The sequence below is a fragment of the Lissotriton vulgaris genome, chromosome 9 (genome assembly GCF_964263255.1).
Source record: "Lissotriton vulgaris chromosome 9, aLisVul1.2, whole genome shotgun sequence".
In the NCBI taxonomy this organism is placed as follows: domain Eukaryota; kingdom Metazoa; phylum Chordata; class Amphibia; order Caudata; family Salamandridae; genus Lissotriton; species Lissotriton vulgaris.
The window spans coordinates 823,224,453-823,243,196 of NC_141697.1; the positions used below are offsets into that span (position 1 = coordinate 823,224,453).

Genomic DNA, 18,744 nt, shown 5'->3' on the forward strand with positions numbered 1-18,744 from the left:
AAATTCAAGACAGCCCACAGAAAGACTAGGCCCATGCACCACTCACTACCCCTGGTCAAGGCCCCAACAACAGGTCAAAAATCGAAAAACACAAAATTTTACAAAAAAAAAAAAATCGAAAAACACAGAAAAATCAGCACAATCCCAATTCATCTATGGCCTCCATGATGTTTAAATTCAAGACAACCCACAGAAATACTAGGCCCATGCAAGACTCACTACCCCTGGCATAAATAAAGGTTGAAAAGTAGGCAAAATGGTTGGAGGCCTAACAACAAAGCCTGCATTCAAAATGGCCACTTGCCTGCCAGCACATGGCCAGTGCCTGTAGCTGCACTCAAAATGGCCACCAGCCACATGGCATGTCCCTCCCCATGAACACCCCCAAAAATCGAAAAACACTGCAAAATCAGCACAATCCCATTCCATCCATGGCCTCCATGATGTTTAAATTCAAGACAACCCACAGAAATACTAGGCCCATGCAAGACTCACTACCCCTGGCATAAATAAAGGTTGAAAAGTAGGCAAAATGGTTGGAGGCCTAACAACAAAGCCTGCATTCAAAATGGCCACTTGCCTGCCAGCACATGGCCAGTGCCTGTAGCTGCACTCAAAATGGCCACCAGCCACATGGCATGTCCCTCCCCATGAACACCCCCAAAAATCGAAAAACACTGCAAAATCAGCACAATCCCATTCCATCCATGGCCTCCATGATGTTTAAATTCAAGACAACCCACAGAAATACTAGGCCCATGCAAGACTCACTACCCCTGGCATAAATAAAGGTTGAAAAGTAGGCAAAATGGTTGGAGGCCTAACAACAAAGCCTGCATTCAAAATGGCCACTTGCCTGCCAGCACATGGCCAGTGCCTGTAGCTGCACTCAAAATGGCCACCAGCCACATGGCATGTCCCTCCCCATGAACACCCCCAAAAATCGAAAAACACTGCAAAATCAGCACAATCCCATTCCATCCATGGCCTCCATGATGTTTAAATTCAAGACAGCCCACAGAAAGACTAGGCCCATGCACCACTCACTACCCCTGGTCAAGGCCCCAACAACAGGTCAAAAATCGAAAAACACAAAATTTTACAACAAAAAAAAATCGAAAAACACAGAAAAATCAGCACAATCCCAATTCATCTATGGCCTCCATGATGTTTAAGTTCAAGACAACCCACAGAAAGAATCAGTCCACCCACCACTGAGTACCCCTGGGAAAAGGCCCCAAAACAGCCCAAAAATCGAAAATCCCAAAATTTTAGTTGCAGCAACTGTAATGCCCCAAACAAACTTACTTGTAAAATTTCTAATCCAACAGTGATCCAAAGAAAGTCAAAAAGGCCTCAAATCCAAAGATCCAGCAGCATCCACAAAAGGTAATCCTTCCAGGTCCACATCCGAATGAAAAGTGACCAGGAGATGGACAAAGCACTGGGAGGAGCCTGCTGAACAGGAACAGGAAGTTGAAGACTATGGGGCACTTCCTTCCTCCCACCCCCCTGCCCCCCTCCCCAAAATGGACTCCTCGCTAAAAAAGTGCAGGCAAATGTCAAACTAAGGAGTTATTCACATAAAAATCATCATTTCTAGAAGGTTTATGCTGCTTGCTGGTGGATTTCTTGTGCAGAATTGCAAATTTATATTTTCGCGCGCCGCATCTCAAATCTCGCAATTGCGAAGTACCGCGAGACGTGATCTCGTCGTACTCGCGTTGACAAACTATCGCTGGCAAGCCGCGATGACGTAATCGCGCTCGCCAATTCCCGCGGGATCACACAGCAAGATCCAAAATGGCGCAGCACTCGCAAACTATCGAAAAAAACAACTCGGCAAACGATGATAAACGCCGCGCGCCGCAAAAATTGTATCACCAACGCCGCGCGCCGCCAAAAAAATCCGCTGCGTGCGAATTTGCGGATTTTGCGGGAAATCCGCAAATCTCGCGGATTGCGGATTTCCCGAAAATCCGCAAAATCCGCGAGCGGAACGGATTTTCCGCCCACGCTTAGTCAGGCCACGAAAGACCAGTCGTAGCCTGAATCTTTGCTAGTTTTAGTTTAAGGGTGCCGTTATACCCCTCAACCAATCCAGCTGACTGGGGATGATTGGCGCTGTGGAATTTTTGATTAATCCCAAGGCCCTTACACACACTCTTCATCACACTTCCAACAAACTCACTTCCGTTATCTGACCACACGACTCTAGGCATTCCATACCGAGGAAAATATTCCTTCAGTAGGATTTTCGCAGTAGACAAAGCAGTATTGTCTTTGAGAGGATAGGCCTCGATCCATCGGGAGAATGCGCAAACCACAACTAAAACGTATTTCAGGTTATTGCATCGCTCCATATGGATGAAGTCCAGTTGAATCACCTCAAAGGGATACGAAGGGGGAGCAAAACTGCCAGGAGGAGTTGGAGTTCCTTTGCCAGGATTGTACATCATGCACACCATACAATTCTTCACCAGACGTTCAGCACATTTCGTAATACCATCATTCTTCCATACAGGCGACAATAATTTACAAATACCTTTCACGCTGATATGTGCTAACCCATGTGCCATTGTCACAACGGCCAGCACATACGCATCGGGCAACAACCATCTTTTCTGATCCGACAAATCAATCCAACAACCACTCGCATCCAACTTTCCCGTGCTTTCTTTCCACTTCGCCTTTTCAGTCTCGGTGGCCTCACTCTGAATTTCTTTCACGCTTTCAATAGTGTTTTCACACATGCTCGATTCTGTAGGCCACCTAACCGAACTCGTCACATACATTCGAGTGCTAAGGTTCCGGGCAGTCTCCTTAGCAATCTCATCCGCAAACGCATTACCACGACCAACATCATCCGTCACCTTACGATGCGCACTGCATTTAACAATCGCTACTTGCGTAGGCAACGTCAGTGCATCCAAAAGATCATTTACAAGCTGGCCATGCTGAATCTTCGTACCATGCGACGTCAAGAAACCTCTCTCTCTCCACAATCGTCCAAAACTGTGAGCGACGCCAAAAGCGTATTGGCTGTCGGTAAACACATTCACACGTTTCCCTTTCGCTAACACACACGCTCTAGTAAGAGCAATCAATTCCGCAGCTTGGGCAGAATTCTGATTCAATCTTGCAGTCTCAACAACAGTGTTCAACGTTACAACAGCATAAGCGGTAGTCACATCGCCATTCGGCAACTTAAAACATGACCCATCCACATACAATGTACCATCTGGTTCTTCCAATGGGGTGTTTTTAAGGTCCACTCGACCTTTTGTTTCTTCTTCGGTCCTCAAGTAGCAATCATGTTCTGCTACTTCATCTGACTCTGCACTAATCGGTAACAAAGTTGCCGGGTTCAGAACATTACAACGTTTTATCTGAATATGACTTGCCAATAACGTCAACTCGTACCCAGACAACCTCGCACTCGTCAAGTGCTGAGTTTTCGTACGATTCAATAGAGTATCGACTGCATGCGGAACCATCACCGTAAGCATATTATCCATGACCAATCCTGCTGATTGTCGGATGGAGACCGCAGCTGCCGCAGTTGCTCTCAAACAACTCGGCAATGCTCTAGCTACTGGGTCCAAGGTCGAGGAAAAATATGCACATGGACGCTGTTTACCACCAAAAGGTTGCGTTAAGACACTCAAAGCACAACCTTCCCTCTCGTGAACATATAATGTAAACGGCTTACTATAGTCAGGAGTACCCAACACAGGAGCCGAACACAATGAATCACGTAATTCAGAAAAACTTTTCTGACGTTCTTCCGTCCATGGTAAAGGAGTTGAAACATCCTTGCACGTAAGAGCCACTAATGGTTTCGCTAGCAATGAAAAATTAGGGATCCACTGCCTGCAGTACGATGTGATACCTAGGAAAGCACGCACATCTCTCTGGGTTTTTGGCACAGTCATTCGCGCAATCGCTGCAATTCTCTCTGGGGTCAACCTCCTTCCCTCCTTTGACAATAAGTGACCTAGATAGGTTACTTCTTGACAACAATATTGGAGTTTAGAAGGGGACACCTTATGATTCAACTCACAGAGATGTTGCAGCAACGATACCGTAGCAATTTTGCAAATGTCCTGAGTATCAGCAGCCACCAATAAGTCGTCGACGTATTGGATTAAGGCCGCACCAACCGGCAACCTAAACGCATCCAGTTGACCCTTCAAGGCTTGACTGTAAATCGATGGACTTTCACAGTAGCCCTGAGGAGCGCGTTTGAACCGGAAGCTACGTCCACCGAGAGAGAAACCGAAAAGGTCTCTGCTCTCCTCGGCAATCGGGATGCTAAAAAACGCATTTTTCAAATCAATCACCGAAAACCATGATGCAGAAGCTGGGATCAGAGTCAGTAGCGCCGTGATGTCAGGCACAACAGGGAATTGAGGAACCACAATTTTATTCACCTCCCGTAAATCGATAACAAAACGATAAACAGGCAGTTTTGAAGGATCAGTACGTTTAAGAATGGGCAGTACAGGGCTGTTGCACACGTTTCCCCGAGTCTCTTCAATAACGTCTTTCTCAATAAGATCATAAATGATCGCTAACAATGCTCGTTCACCATCAAGAGAGATACGATACTGGGGAATACGTGGCAATCGCACATTAGATTTCAACTGAACAACATAAGGGGAGATATCAAGTAGGCCCACGTCATTTGGACCCGTCGCCCACAAAGACGCAGGAAGAGAACTCAATTCCGGTGGAAGCTTATCGAGAGACAGATACATTGGAGAGACAACCCTCTCTCCTAACGTAAGCTTTACACCCCCAGGAGAACAATACAAAGTTGCATACAAACGTTTAAGCAAATCCAGGCCCAAAAGATTTTCACCACAACCAGTAGTCAAAATCAGCGGAGCTTGAAGCTCACGTGGCCCTATGGTAAGGGGCAAAGGGCGCGAAACTGGATTGCTAACGGGGGCGCCAGAGAATCCAACGGAAACATTTGTTAAGCCAGACAAAGGTGCGCCAGGGAGTTTCGAATGCATGATAGAACTTTTCGCTGCACCAGTGTCCAACAGAAAAGGCTCAACGACGCCCGATGTAGCAACTGCGACGTAAGGCCCTCTCTGATCAACCGGAACTGATACCACTCCCTCTCCTTGTCTTTGGCTGTCCTAGTAATTACTGTTGTCAGTTCCCTGATCGACGTAATAATCGTCTACATTGTACTGCGCAGATCGTCCTTGCGATGATCCACGTTGATCGAAACAATTATTAGAATTGGACGAGTTATCTGAACGATCGTTCTGAGCACCACGACCTCTACCACGTGATGCCTGCTGCGAACCACCACAACCTCCTTTGGATGAATTACCACTATTTCGTTCATTTAAAACAGGGCAATTAAATTTAATGTGTCCCTCCTGTCTACAATAAGCACATTGATTGTACCCCAACGATGATCTTTGGGAGGAGGAATCATTTCGCGGCTGCGATCGATTCGATTGCGACTGCGATCTATTCTGTTGAGGTGCATTCTGGTTCGAACGCGGCGGATACGCTTGTTGCAACAGCACTTTAGTCTTTAGTTCTTTCGTTTTTTTTGTCAGCACGGTCGTTCTCCTCTTTCTCTCTATTCTCATAATATTGTGCTGTAGCCAATATCTGAGCAGAGGTAGAAACGGCCCATGCACTTTCCGAATTCTTTAATTTATTGCTCAAATCGGGCAATAAGTTCGAAACAAATTTATCCACAAACAACCTTTGACCACCCTCGGTACCCATATCCTGTCCACTATGATCAATGAATGCTTCCTCGAACCTCGTAAAGAAGTCGGAAACACTCTCATCTTTCTTCTGCTTGCAAGCTGACAATTTGTCCCAGTTTACCCTCATAGCTGGCATAAGAGTCTTCATTAATGTTATTATTCTTTGGGGAAGAGCAGTGATCAACTGGTCGGGTTTAGTAGCAGCCACTTGTCCAGCATCTGCCGCTACAATGGCAGCCCAATCACCACCTAATTCAGTCGCATGATTCTCCTGCCGAATCTTAGCCCATACTGGTTGCGGTACGACATTGCCGAACAACATATCGATATCGGCAAGATTCATTACCGTAGCATCTACGAGCTGCGATAATTCCTTGTAATACCCTGTAGGATTTTTGCGCGGATCAGGCAAAGATTGCTTCGCCTGTAGCACTTCCGAGCGTTTCCATGGGAGATGTATCCACACTCTCTGGAAATGCGCCACTGTCGCAGGATTAGCATTAGGATCAGCCGGTACCCAAACCGGCGGAACTTCACGCATAGGATATTGGCCAGACTCGTCTGGCTGTCTTTCAATATCCTCGACAAACAATGCATGGGGTATCGGAGCGGGACGAAAAGATAGCAGTCGCTCAACAGCACGTCGAGCGTTAGCATCTACTATCAGTCCACTTGCGAACTGAAGCTGGAGTTCAGACAGGGCGGTCAGCACCTCGTCAGGCGCATCGGCCGCTATCTGATCATGGAGGAACTTACACATTTCGTTAAACACATATCTCTGGGTTGGTATATTAAATTGGCAAAATGTTTCGAGGACAACACGGGGTGGATTTCTAAGAGGGTTCACCATCCAACCCATCGCCATATTATATAGCGCAACACGTTCTCTGTTTCCAGGAAGCTGACTACGTCTCTGAGGACCATCGGAACCAGCGGACCCATGAACAGGTCCGAGCGAATGAAAGAAGCTAGCCGCAAGGGGAGAATTACGACTACGAGTAGAGGGAGAAGAATAGGACACAGGACTAACAAGAGAAGGAGTAGAAACAGTAGCAACAGCAGGGGTTAACAAAACAGGAGCAGTAGCGGGAGCAGGAGTATGTGGAAGCGGAGGAGCAGTAGGGATAGCAACAGACAAAGGAGCAGGAACAGTCGGAAGAGTAGGTACAGGTTGAGGAACAGGCGGAGGAAGAACAGGTACGGCAGGGATCACAGGAGCTGCGGTACCCTGTACGTACGGAGGTGGCGACTTCATAAGATAAGACATTAAAGGATCCTCAACTGCCTCTTCCTTCTTTTCTGACTCCGTAGGCAAAGCAGGATAACATTTATCTATAGTCATACGCTGTAGTCTGTCAAACACTTCCTTATCCTTATCCTCCTTATCACGCTGAAACTGCTCAGCTTTCTTCACTATGGTAGCAACATTATCTCGCTGAGTACGTTTATTCTGTCTGATTTCTTTCTGTCGGGCTTCTTTGCGCCACAACCGAAAGGCATCAAACATGGCCGGCCTTGATTTTCGTTCGAACAATTTAATCTCTAGATTATCTAAGATCGGCGCCTCGAAGCTACCATGAGGTGGCCAACGAAGGTCGCCGTCCTTCTTCGTGTATTTAATCCAATAATCGTTAAAGGTAATTGGGCCTAGCCCATGCTTACTGTACAGGTCATAAGTGGGAGTTCCAACCGGAGGTATCGGACACGAGTCCTCCACTCGGGAATCCGTACCACAAGGTCTGAAACAACTAAACAAAGTACTGCGGCCAGGCATCCTGCACACTAGCCGAGTTTCACAAACTTCAAGGGTTACGGGATTTACCAAGTCCCAGCGAAGAACAAAACCCTCGGTTTTTGGCGGCTGCAGTCGTCAAACAACACAACAAAGTACCAAGAACCACAAATGAAATGGAACCATGCAACCACTAAGTAACCACAACCAACAACTCTGGGAGCGACCCACAAATACTTAACTCAAAGATCGATGGCGTCACCAGGAAGGCCCGTCAGTCGTCTCGCTATACCAAGGTCTACGCCAGGCGCCAAAACAGGTCTACAGTCAGGGCAGCAGTCCGTCGCAGCCGTCAAGAGGCGGGAATCTTCGCGGGAAAAGTCTTCGGGCCACTTATTTCGACAACAGGATCGATGAAGCGGAGTGCACCTTCCCTCGGAGATTTCACACGAAGTTCCTCACGATCGTCGGGCTTGGACCGGTACCACTGATGCAGCCCCACGTTGGGCGCCAACTGAAGGACTGGGTTCTTTAAGACCCAGCGGTGCCAGGGCACAACACCTGAAACCTTCGTGGGTAACCTGCTCCGGCGTACGAATCACAGAGACACGGGACACTTCCTTCGGCGTCAAAGATTCAAGGTTTATTTGCTGCAGGGAACACAGAAGTCACGACAAGTACACCACGTGCAACTTGGGGAGACTGCCTCAAATTGGTTCTGTGGATCGCTCCTTTTATACAGTTTTTACCCATACGACAACATGATACACAAAAGTTTACAACCCGGTTCCCACCATCATCCCCCAGAGGGGTCGCTTTGGTCACTTTGAAACACATGAGGTCCGGAACATAAGTGCGGAAACATTTTGGCGGTTCCCAACTGTAAAAACCCATCTTCCCACCATTAGCGAATTCCAATCAGCAGTAAAACAGATCGAAATAGGAACAAGGACAGGTGCAGAGGAAGACGGAGACAGTGGGGAGATCGGAAAGGGTGTAAAAGGGGAGGTATCGGGAAACACGAGATACAGGCATCAAAGGGACGTGCCTAATGAGATGCACGGCTGAGACAATAAGTCCGTGCGGCAAGATGAGCCTCGAGCGGCGCCATCTGCCTTACAGTAACATCCCCCTCGTCATAAAGACACTTACAAAGAACATGTGTCTTCCGCAAATATCTTGGGAGTCCCAGGGTCGCGAAGCGGACAACGTCCGTTCGCTGGCTACTTGAGGGCAAGAGACAAAATGGATGCCGTATCTAAGATGGAACCCGTGGGTGCAGATAGAAATACCCACGTAACAGACGAACGGTTTAGGTTAGCACAGCGAAACTGCGTACACCCACTAAACTCGTCATTTGCGGTTCATAGATACCAGACTCGACTATATTCGTGCGAGTCGAATGCACCACTTACAATTGTCACGGAACCTCAGGGGTGACCATAGGATAGCAGACCCTACTCTCCTATACAACCCCCCCCCCCCCAACGCAGGGACATTAAACTTAACCTTGACCAGATAAGTCTTCATGTTCTAAGTGGAAGTACCTGGAGAGACCATCTGCATTACCATGGTCAGTCCCTGGGCGGTGCTCCACTGTAAAGTCCATCCCCTGTAGGGAAATGGACCACCTGAGCAGTTTGGGATTTTCACCCTTCATCTGATTTAGCCACAAGAGGGGCTTATGATCTGTCTGAATTAGGAAGTGAGTTCCAAACAAGTATGGCCTCAACTTCTTCAGGGCCAAAACCACAGCAAAGGCCTCCCTCTCAATAGCTGACCAACGTTTCTCCCTGGGGGTCAGCCTTCTGCTAATAAAAGCAATGGGCTGGTCTTGACCATCTTGATTAAGTTGTGAAAGCACAGCTCCCACCCCCAACTCAGAAGCATCTGTCTGTACAATGAACTGTTTGGAGTAGTCAGGACTCTTCAGGATAGGTGCAGAGCACATGGCCTTCTTGAGGTCATCAAATGCCTTTTGACAGCTAACTGTCCACTGAACCTTTTTGGGGATCTTCTTGGATGTCAAGTCATTCAATGGTGTCACAATGGACCCATAGTTTTTCACAAATTTTCTGTAATACCCAGTCAGGCCCAAGAAGGCTCTGACTTGTGTCTGGGTAGTTGGAGGAGTCCAGTCCTGTATGGTCTGGATCTTGCTCTCCAATGGTTGAACCTGACCCCCACCTACTAGGTGGCCCAGGTACACAACCTTGCTCTGCCCTATCTGGCACTTGGTAGCCTTGATAGTCAGGCCTGCCTTTTGCAGGGCCTGCAGAACCTTCTTCAGGTGGATCAGGTGATCCTCCCAGGTGGAGCTAAAGACAGCAATATCATCTAGATAAGCTGCGCAAAAGTCATCCAACCCAGCAAGGACTTGATTCACCAACCTTTGGAAGGTGGCAGGTGCATTCTTCAAACCAAAGGGCATTACCACAAACTGATAATGTCCACTAGGGGTAGAGAATTCTGTCTTGGCTTTTGACTCTTCAGCTAGTCTGATCTGCCAGTAGCCAGCTGTCAAATCAAATGTGCTCAGAAACTTGGCAGAAGCCAATTTATCAATGAGCTCATCTGCTCTTGGAATGGGATGAGCATCTGTCCTAGTGACAGCATTGAGACCTCTGTAGTCCACACAAAACCTAATTTCTCTCTTTCCATCTTGGGTATGAGGTTTTGGCACAAGGACCACTGGGCTAGCCCATGGGCCCTCTGATGGCTCAATCACTCCAAGCTCCAATATCTTTTGCACCTCAGCCTTTATACAATCCCCGACATGGTCAGGTTGCCTGTATATCTTATTCTTCACAGGCAGACTGTCACCAGTGTCCACCTCATGGGTGCACCAGTTAGTTTGACTGGGTGTGAGTGAAAACATGTGCCTGTAACACCTGTCTGCAGTCCATCTGTTGCTGCTCAGTGAGGCTGCCTGCCAAGGCTACTCCATCAACTGAACCATCATCAGGGTTCTGGGAAAGCAGGTCTGGGAGAGGGTCACTCTCTTCCTCCTGATCCCCATCTGTGGCCATGAGGAGACTCATGTCCTCCCTGTCAACAAATGCTTTCAAACGATTCACATGGAGCACCTTGTGGGGGCTCCTAGGGGTTCCAAAGTCAACCACATAGGTGACTTCTCCCTTTTTTCTCAATGATAAGGTAGGGTTCAGTCATTTGTCCTGGAGTGCTGCTAGGCCCACTGGGTCCAACACCCACACCTTCTGCCCTGGCTGGAACTCAACCAGAACAGCCTTTTGGTCATGCCAAGCTTTCTGTAATTCTTGACTGGCCTCCAGGTTTTTGGATGCTCTCTCCATATACTCAGCCATCCTGGAGCGGAGACCAAGTACATAGTCCACAACATCTAGCTTAGGCTTTTTGAGAGGTAACTCCCATCCTTCCTTCACCAAACATAGTGCACCCCTCACAGGGTGGCTAAACAAAAGTTCAAAAGGGCTGTAGCCAACCCCCTTCAGTGGGACCTCTCTGTAAGCAAAGAGCAAGCAGGGTAAAAGGGTATCCCATTTCCGCCTAAGCTTCTCTGGTAGTCCTTTTATCATTCCCTTGAGGGTCTTGTTGAATCTTTCCACAAGCCCATTGCACTGAGGATGATAGGGTGTGGTAAACTTGTAGTTTACTCCACACTCCTTCCACATTGCTTTTAAGTATCCAGACATGAAGTAGGTACCTCTGTCTGAAAGAACCTCCTTTGGAAAGCCCACTCTTGAGAAAACTGCAATGAGGGCTTTTGCCACAACAGGTGCTGTTGTGGTCCTCAGGGGAATTGCCTCTGGGTACCTGGTGGCATGATCCACTACCACCAGTATAAATCTGTGCCCTGATGCTGTTGGAGGATCCATGGGACCCACAATGTCTATTCCAACTCTTTCAAAGGGTAACCCCACCACAGGTAGTGGTATCAGGGGGGCCTTTGTTGTGCCACCTGACTTACCACTGGCTCGGCAAGTGACACAGGAGCGACAAAACTCCTTGACATTTTCTGACATGTGAGGCCAGTGAAAGTGAGGGACAAGCCTGTCCCAAGTCTTGTTCTGGCCTAGGTGTCCTGCAAGGGGAATATCATGGGCCAAGGTGAGAAGGAAACCCCTAAACTTCAAAGGTATAACCAACCTCCTGATGGTACCAGGCTTGGGGTCTCTAGCCTCTGAGTAAAGGAGTCCATCATCCCAATAAACTTTATGGGCACCTTGAGCATTCCCTGCAGCCTCAGCAGCAGCTTGCTGTCTGAGGGGTTCAAGTGAAGGGCAATCTAATTGGGCCTGCCCCAGGTCTGCCCTTGAGGGTCCCCCCTGTCCCCAGAAACTCAACCTGGTCAGGCTCAAGTTCCTCTGAGACAGAATCAGCTTCCTGTGAAGTCTGATCCTCAACCTGGGGCAAGTGGGAAGGCACAGCCTTAACCCTCTTGCTTCTGCTCTTGGGTTGTGGTTGGTCTAATGTTTCAAGATCCACCACTGGTTCAGGAAGGCACTTCTTAGCCTGAGACCTTGTCACTGCAAGGACATGAGCTGAAATCCCTAGCATTTCTGCATGAATCCTGTACTCCACTTCTGACCAAACTGAGCTTTCAAGATCATTGCCTAACAGACAGTCTACTGGGAGGTCTGCACTTACCACAACTTTCTTTAGGCCATTTACCCCTCACCAGGAGAAGTTCACAACAGCCACACTATGTGAAGTAGTGGAGTTGCTTGCATTGGTCACTAGGTAACTTTCACCTAGTACAATCTGACCAGGGTCCACAAAGTCAGGTGTCACCATAGTGACACTGGCACAAGTGTCCCTGTAGGCCTGAGCCAGTTTCTCATTGATTAAAGGAGTCTGCCTATATTTGCCCAGGTTACTGGGGCTCACTGTAGTGGTCAAAGATAAGTCCACATCATATAGGAGAACTGCCTGAGTGGGGACTCTGGCTAGGCCAGATTCCACTTTAGTACCCAAGGTTAACCCTACTATCCTCTTAGGTTGTGCACTACCACTGCTGTCTGTACTAGGGGGTGCAGGTGCTTTAGGAGCTGCAGTGGTAGGAACTGGATTTTTCTTGATGCATTCACTGCCCCAGTGTGAAACTGATTTGCAGGTATTACACCAAGGTTTCTTTGGGCCATCATTCTTCTTTTTCTTTTTGTCATTTTGGGAACCACCCTCCTTATTACTAGTTTGGGGGCCTGAAGACTTCTGGTCCTTTTCTTTATCTTTCTGATTCCCACCCTTCTGGTCTGTTTTCTTCTGGTCACCATGGTTCTGGGGTTTCTGTTTAATCCTTGTTCTGACCCATTTGTCCGCCTTCTTTCCCAATTCTTGGGGAGAGGTCAGATCAGAGTCAATAAGGTATTGATGCAACAGCTGGTTCTGACAGTTATTAAGGATCTGCTCTCTCATGATAAGATTGTACAATCCTGTATAGTCTGAGACCTTACTTCCCTGCAGCCAACCCTCCAAAGCCTTAGTGGCACAATCAACAAAATCAGTCCAGTCCTGAGTCTGTGCTTTTTGGGCGTCTCTGAACAACAACCTGTATTGCTCAGTGGTTAGGCCAAACCCTTCAATAAAAGCATTCTTCAGGACAGAGTAGTTTTTGGCATCCTCAGGTCTAACTGTGAGGAGCCTATCCCTCCCTTTCTCAGAAAAGGAGTACCATAAAATTGCAGCCCACTGATCCTGAGGAACCTGCTGTACCATGCAGGCTCTCTCCAGAGCAGTCATCCATTTGTGGATGTCATCACCTTCCTTGTAGGGGGGCACAATTTTTGTCAGGTTTCTATTGTCATAGCCCCTGTCTTTCTCTCTAGGAATTATGCTGCCACCAGTGGCATCTAAGTCACACAACTTTTGTTCTCTTGCTAAAGCAAGTTTAGCTTGAGCCAAGGTTATCTCTTCCCTCTCTATTTGGAGTTGGACAGCCCTCATCCTGGCCCTATGCTCTTTCCTCTGGGGGGAAGTCATTCCCCTTTGAGATTCTCTTGAGACACTAGAAACATGAGAGTCCCCTGATGGAGATCTCACCCTTCTGTTGCCTGAAGGAATTATGTTGTATGGTCTGGGGATGTGCTGGCCCTCTCCAGTCCCATGTAGGTCTAAGTTGGCCTGGTTAAGCCTGGCAACTACAACCTGGTTCACCCTCTGATCCTGATTCTCAGGCTCATCTACTTCTGAGCCTTCTTCCTCCTCTTCTTCTTCCTCTTCTGGAGTTATCTCATTCTCAGGGGTGTTCACTCCATCTCCTAAATCTAAGGGAGCTGCACTCACCTTATCTCTGTCATCATTTTTCAGGATGGCTATCAGGGAAGGGATGGTGGGGTTTCTACCCCTTTTTAGCCCCTTTGCAGTGCACAAGGCACCCAAGTCTTTGTGGCTAAGTTTGTCATAGCTGGAAGTTGCCTTGGTAAGGTCAACTATCACAGGGGCAGAGCCTGAAGCTCTTCCTGTGTCAGACATGACTGCTAGTGAGGTGCAAGTGGTGCACTTACCTACACTAAGTGTTTTCCTACTGTACCTTGCTAGTGAGTTGTAGTCAGGGTGTGCTAATCCCTTTAATCTACAACTACTAAGTTCAGTAGAACTTAATATGCTAAGCTTTTGATTTATATGTACCTAGGGTACTTTATGTGATCTTTCAATTTGATAAAAAGATTGCAATGGTAAAACAACAGCAAGCTCAAATACTCACCGCTGCACACCAATGTGAGAAGTTGGCCTGATATATGATGTTTCCAATTCTGGAACCACCTTGTATCAGTCCAAACAATCCCTTATGGTGTCTGGTTGTAAGTCAACCTTATTAGACAAGCTATCTTAAGGGTAGCATAGACTAAGCAGCCTTAAAGGCTTAACTCAAGAGGTCGGGTTAAGCGAGCTGTTTTACCAATCACAGTCCTGTAATATCAAATGAAAGGACACCACACAAGTATATATTATAAAAATATATGTATTTATTTCTAAATTAATCCCCAGTACTCTTTATGAGCAAAGGGGCACAAGCGTTAAATCAAAAGCACAGTATAACATACAAAGTTGCACAAGAGCACAGTATAACATACAAAGTTGCACAATTATGGATGAGGGCGGGTGGCCACTCAAACCATATTTTAAAAAAGTGGTATAAGAGATACCAATCGAACAGTGGTTAGGCCTAGGGAATCGCTGGGAGCAGTCGGGACAAGCAATGCTGAAGTCGGGAAAAGCCCGCGGGATTCTTGTGCAGCACTTAAAGTGCGGCTTGCACCAATGCAAAGTCAATGGTGCGTAAAAGTTACACAAATAGAGTTTAAGGACACTTCCGCTGAACCTAGAGGAACCAAACTTTAGACACAGACCCTAGAGGTGTGTACCAGTGTGGGAACACCGGTGTTGCAATGTTACCTCACCCACAGGAAGCGGGTGCATAGGGTCGAAGTGGCGTTGGGTTTTGACACGCAGGCTCTTGGGGCCCGATGTAGGTAAATCCCATTTACCGATTTTGAAATACCGAATCCTACCGATTCGGTATTTCAAAATCGGTAAATGGTATGTAGGTCCCAACATCTGGATTCGTTACCGAATCCTTAACAATTCTTTAATTACCGATTCGGTAAATACCGAATCGGTAATGCCCATTCATTGCTATGGGCTTTGAAGCCCATAGGAATGATTAGGCATTACCGATTCGGTATTTACCGAATCGGTAATTACAGAATTCACAAGGGTCACTTTGACACCCTCTGGCACCCCCAAAACAGGCACAGGTGCCATGTGGCAAGCATACCTGCCCTAAGGGCAGGTCTGCCTGTCACATGACATAGGTGTGCATGCACACATGTGCATGTACACCGGAATCGGTATTTTACCATGGATTTGTATTCCATGGTAAAATACCGATTCTGTAAGCCATGTGCAGAAGGTACATTGCCTACCTACATTGCATTTTCGGTAATTTTACCGAATCGGTAAATATTACCGAATCGGTAATTATTTTACCGATTCAGTACATATTACCGAATCGGTAAATTTACCGATTCGGTAATGATACCGATTCGGTAAAATTACCGAAAATGTGCCCCTACATCTCAATAGCTCTTTACCGATCGGAAACGGCCGAAAATCGGTATTTTCGGCCGATTCCGATCGGTAAAGGGCTACCTACATCTGGCCCTTGGTGCTTGGAGCTGAAGATGCTGCAGGCGATGGGAAGGAGAAGTGTCCGGTGTGATCAAAGGGTGGATCAGAGTAGAAAAGTACCTGAAAGCAGAGGGGACAGAGTCTGGGTCACTCAGCAGTGACCAGGGTGGAACCAGGACGGAACCAGGCAATGTCGGGCGCAATCAGGTGGTTGTCAAGGAGCTTCTCTCCGCTGTCACGTGGGCTCTGGGGCATCTGCGACGTCCAGGAGCGGGTCACAATCTGTCCCGCGCAGGCTCTCACCGTCGGCGCAGTCGGCTTCAAGATTGGAGCAAACAACACTTGGCAAGAGCAATCCACGCAGGACCGGAAGATTGCTTCTCACTCGGACCAGGAGGGTCAGAGCAGGTGCTCCTTTTCAGAGGAGCTTGTGCAACTCTGGAGCAACCAGAATCGCAAGTCGGTTTTAGGTTTTCGTCGGCACAGGGGCCACAAGCCAGCTGGCAAGTGACCGGGCCAACGCGTCGAGCCAAAGCAAGCAGAAGGGCCCCACGCAGCACTCGTCGAGTGTAGAGGGGTGAGCTTCGGTGCAAGTGTGGCTCAGGGTTGGGGCTTCTCAAACCCTGGTGTACAGCTTCGAGGGTCACTCGTGGGCTGCACGGTTAGCGTATCGTGGTCTTTTCAAGATGGCGTGCCCCACGCTTCCGGTCGCCTCCACGGGTCTCAGCTCTGCAGGGACTGTGGATCGGGCTGGGAGAAGGCAGGCAAGCTTGATCTCGTTGATCTCTGTCGCTCGAGTTCCGGGGGGAACTGCAACAAAGCAGACGTCGAGGTGCTGGATGGTGCCTGTTTGCACAGGGTGGTCACTCCTTGACCACAAGGGAGATTCTTCAGTCTTCTACGTTGAGTAGGATGTCGAAGGGTCCAGAGTTTCGTTTCAAATGTTTCATCAGGATAATCTGAGTGCGTTGGCACTGCTCCCATTCTTATACCAATCTAGGGGGCTGGATTACCTGCTAGGTCCCCTCCTATTGGTGGGACCCAGGAAGGGGGTGGATACACCCCTTTCCTTTGATCCAGGCCGCGCTGGGACTGGGGCTGGTGTGCCCCAGAACCGGTTTGGCCGGATTATGCAAGGGGCAGCCTTGTGCTCCCCAGGCAGTGTCTGGTTTCTTTCAAACCTCCCTGCTACAATCCACTATCTCCTGTCTGGGGTGGTGTAACACCGCCCTGCGACAGGAAACCCTTTGTCCAGGCCTCCTCTGCTGAGTTTCGGTCGGCAGCAGGAGGTCAGACTTGTGTCTTTGGCAGAAGCATCCATTTTGTGGATCTGAGGCTCTTTTAAAAATCAACCGCGTTTCAGTAAAGTAACATGTCTTCTCCCTCTGGAGGGGCGGAATGCTATCCCTGTCGACAGAACTGTCGAGGGGATAGTATTCCAAATCGTATGACACCTTACACGACATGTTTTGATAAAGCCAAACCAAAGTTGCTATATAACCGCGAGGATTATAAGGCACTTAAGAGTATATGGTATGGCATTATCCCGGATCAGCTTAGGGAGTTGTTCCCGACAGCTGCAGACAGGCTCAGCTCATGCCAGAGCTCCATCTCACATTAAACCACGCACTCTGCCTCCAGGATAGATAAGGCCTTCCATAGGAGTGGCTCACAGGTTTATATGTGTCTAGATATAGGTTTAGATATAGGTATACTATATCTAAGCAAGGGGTGATTACACCCACTTGCCCCAGCTGAGCGATCAGCCAGTTGTGTCAATTTAAGAACCAGCCAGGGGTGGCAAAAGCTATGCTTCAGCCCCTGGTAGGCCTTGGTGGCACCTATGCCCTGAGCACCTATAGTGCATGGTACAGGGGCTGACAAGGAGTCCATTTCCAATTGTGGTATGTACCTATAGCACATGTATTATGAATTTAGAGAGAGAACAGCAGGCTGGGGGTCTGATTAGCAGGCCCACAGCCTCAGTAAGTCGAAAACCAGTGAAGCAAAAAGCAAAAATTGGGGTGACCATAGGATAGCAGACCCTACTCTCCTATACAACCCCCCCCCCCAACGCAGGGACATTAAACTTAACCTTGACCAGATAAGTCTTCATGTTCTAAGTGGAAGTACCTGGAGAGACCATCTGCATTACCATGGTCAGTCCCTGGGCGGTGCTCCACTGTAAAGTCCATCCCCTGTAGGGAAATGGACCACCTGAGCAGTTTGGGATTTTCACCCTTCATCTGATTTAGCCACAAGAGGGGCTTATGATCTGTCTGAATTAGGAAGTGAGTTCCAAACAAGTATGGCCTCAACTTCTTCAGGGCCAAAACCACAGCAAAGGCCTCCCTCTCAATAGCTGACCAACGTTTCTCCCTGGGGGTCAGCCTTCTGCTAATAAAAGCAATGGGCTGGTCTTGACCATCTTGATTAAGTTGTGAAAGCACAGCTCCCACCCCCAACTCAGAAGCATCTGTCTGTACAATGAACTGTTTGGAGTAGTCAGGACTCTTCAGGATAGGTGCAGAGCACATGGCCTTCTTGAGGTCATCAAATGCCTTTTGACAGCTAACTGTCCACTGAACCTTTTTGGGGATCTACATCCTTCTGGGAGACCTCAACTTCCACCTTGAAAAGATCAACGACCGCAACACCGCCACCCTCTTGGACAACCTCGCCAATCTCGGACTTAAACAACTGGTCACTTCCCCCACCCACATCGCAGGTCACACTCTCGACCCCATCTTCACCTCCAGCAACCATGTCTCCTTCAGCCACACTACGGATCTCATCTGGACTGACCACAGCTGCGTTCACTTCACCTACAACAAGCCGAAACCCATCATCCACCTCCAACCAACTCTACAAAGAAACTGGAACAAAATCACCACGGAGCAGATCTCCACATCGCTCCTTCAAACCTCCCCAGCCCTCTCTTCTAACGCCAACGAAGCCGCCTCCAACCTCACCCTCTGGCTATCCAACGCCGCCGACACCTTAGCACCACTGAAAAAACGTCAACACAAACTTGGCATCAAGAAGGCCTCATGGTTCAACGACGACCTCAAGAATTCCAAGAAACTGTGCCGCTCCCTCGAAAAGGCCTGGAAAAAAGACCCATCCACCAACACCAAGGACGCCTTCAAAAGCGCC

General features: G+C 48.2%; 1 protein-coding gene across 1 annotated transcript; it reads right to left on the reverse strand.

The window, feature by feature from the left end:
- Positions 1-6,407: 6,407 nt before the first annotated feature.
- LOC147692308 (uncharacterized) lies at positions 6,408-13,929 on the reverse strand. The gene is made up of 2 exons (XM_086939519.1): positions 13,007-13,929; positions 6,408-6,429 (listed from the first exon to the last, which is right to left on the reverse strand). Exons 1-2 carry the CDS (start codon positions 13,927-13,929, stop codon positions 6,408-6,410), a joined length of 945 nt encoding a protein of 314 aa, XP_086795645.1.
- Between the last annotated feature and the right edge of the window lie 4,815 nt (positions 13,930-18,744).

Excerpts from the sequence above, each read along its gene's own strand:
- LOC147692308 (XM_086939519.1), bottom strand. The coding sequence starts at position 13,929 with ATGTCTGACACAGGAAGAGCTTCAGGCTCTGCCCCTGTGATAGTTGAC. Across the intron at positions 6,430-13,006 it reads CTAACCACTGAGCAATACAG|CTTCAGTTCGCAAGTGGACT; the intron begins GTTGTTGTTCAG and ends TCTGAACTCCAG.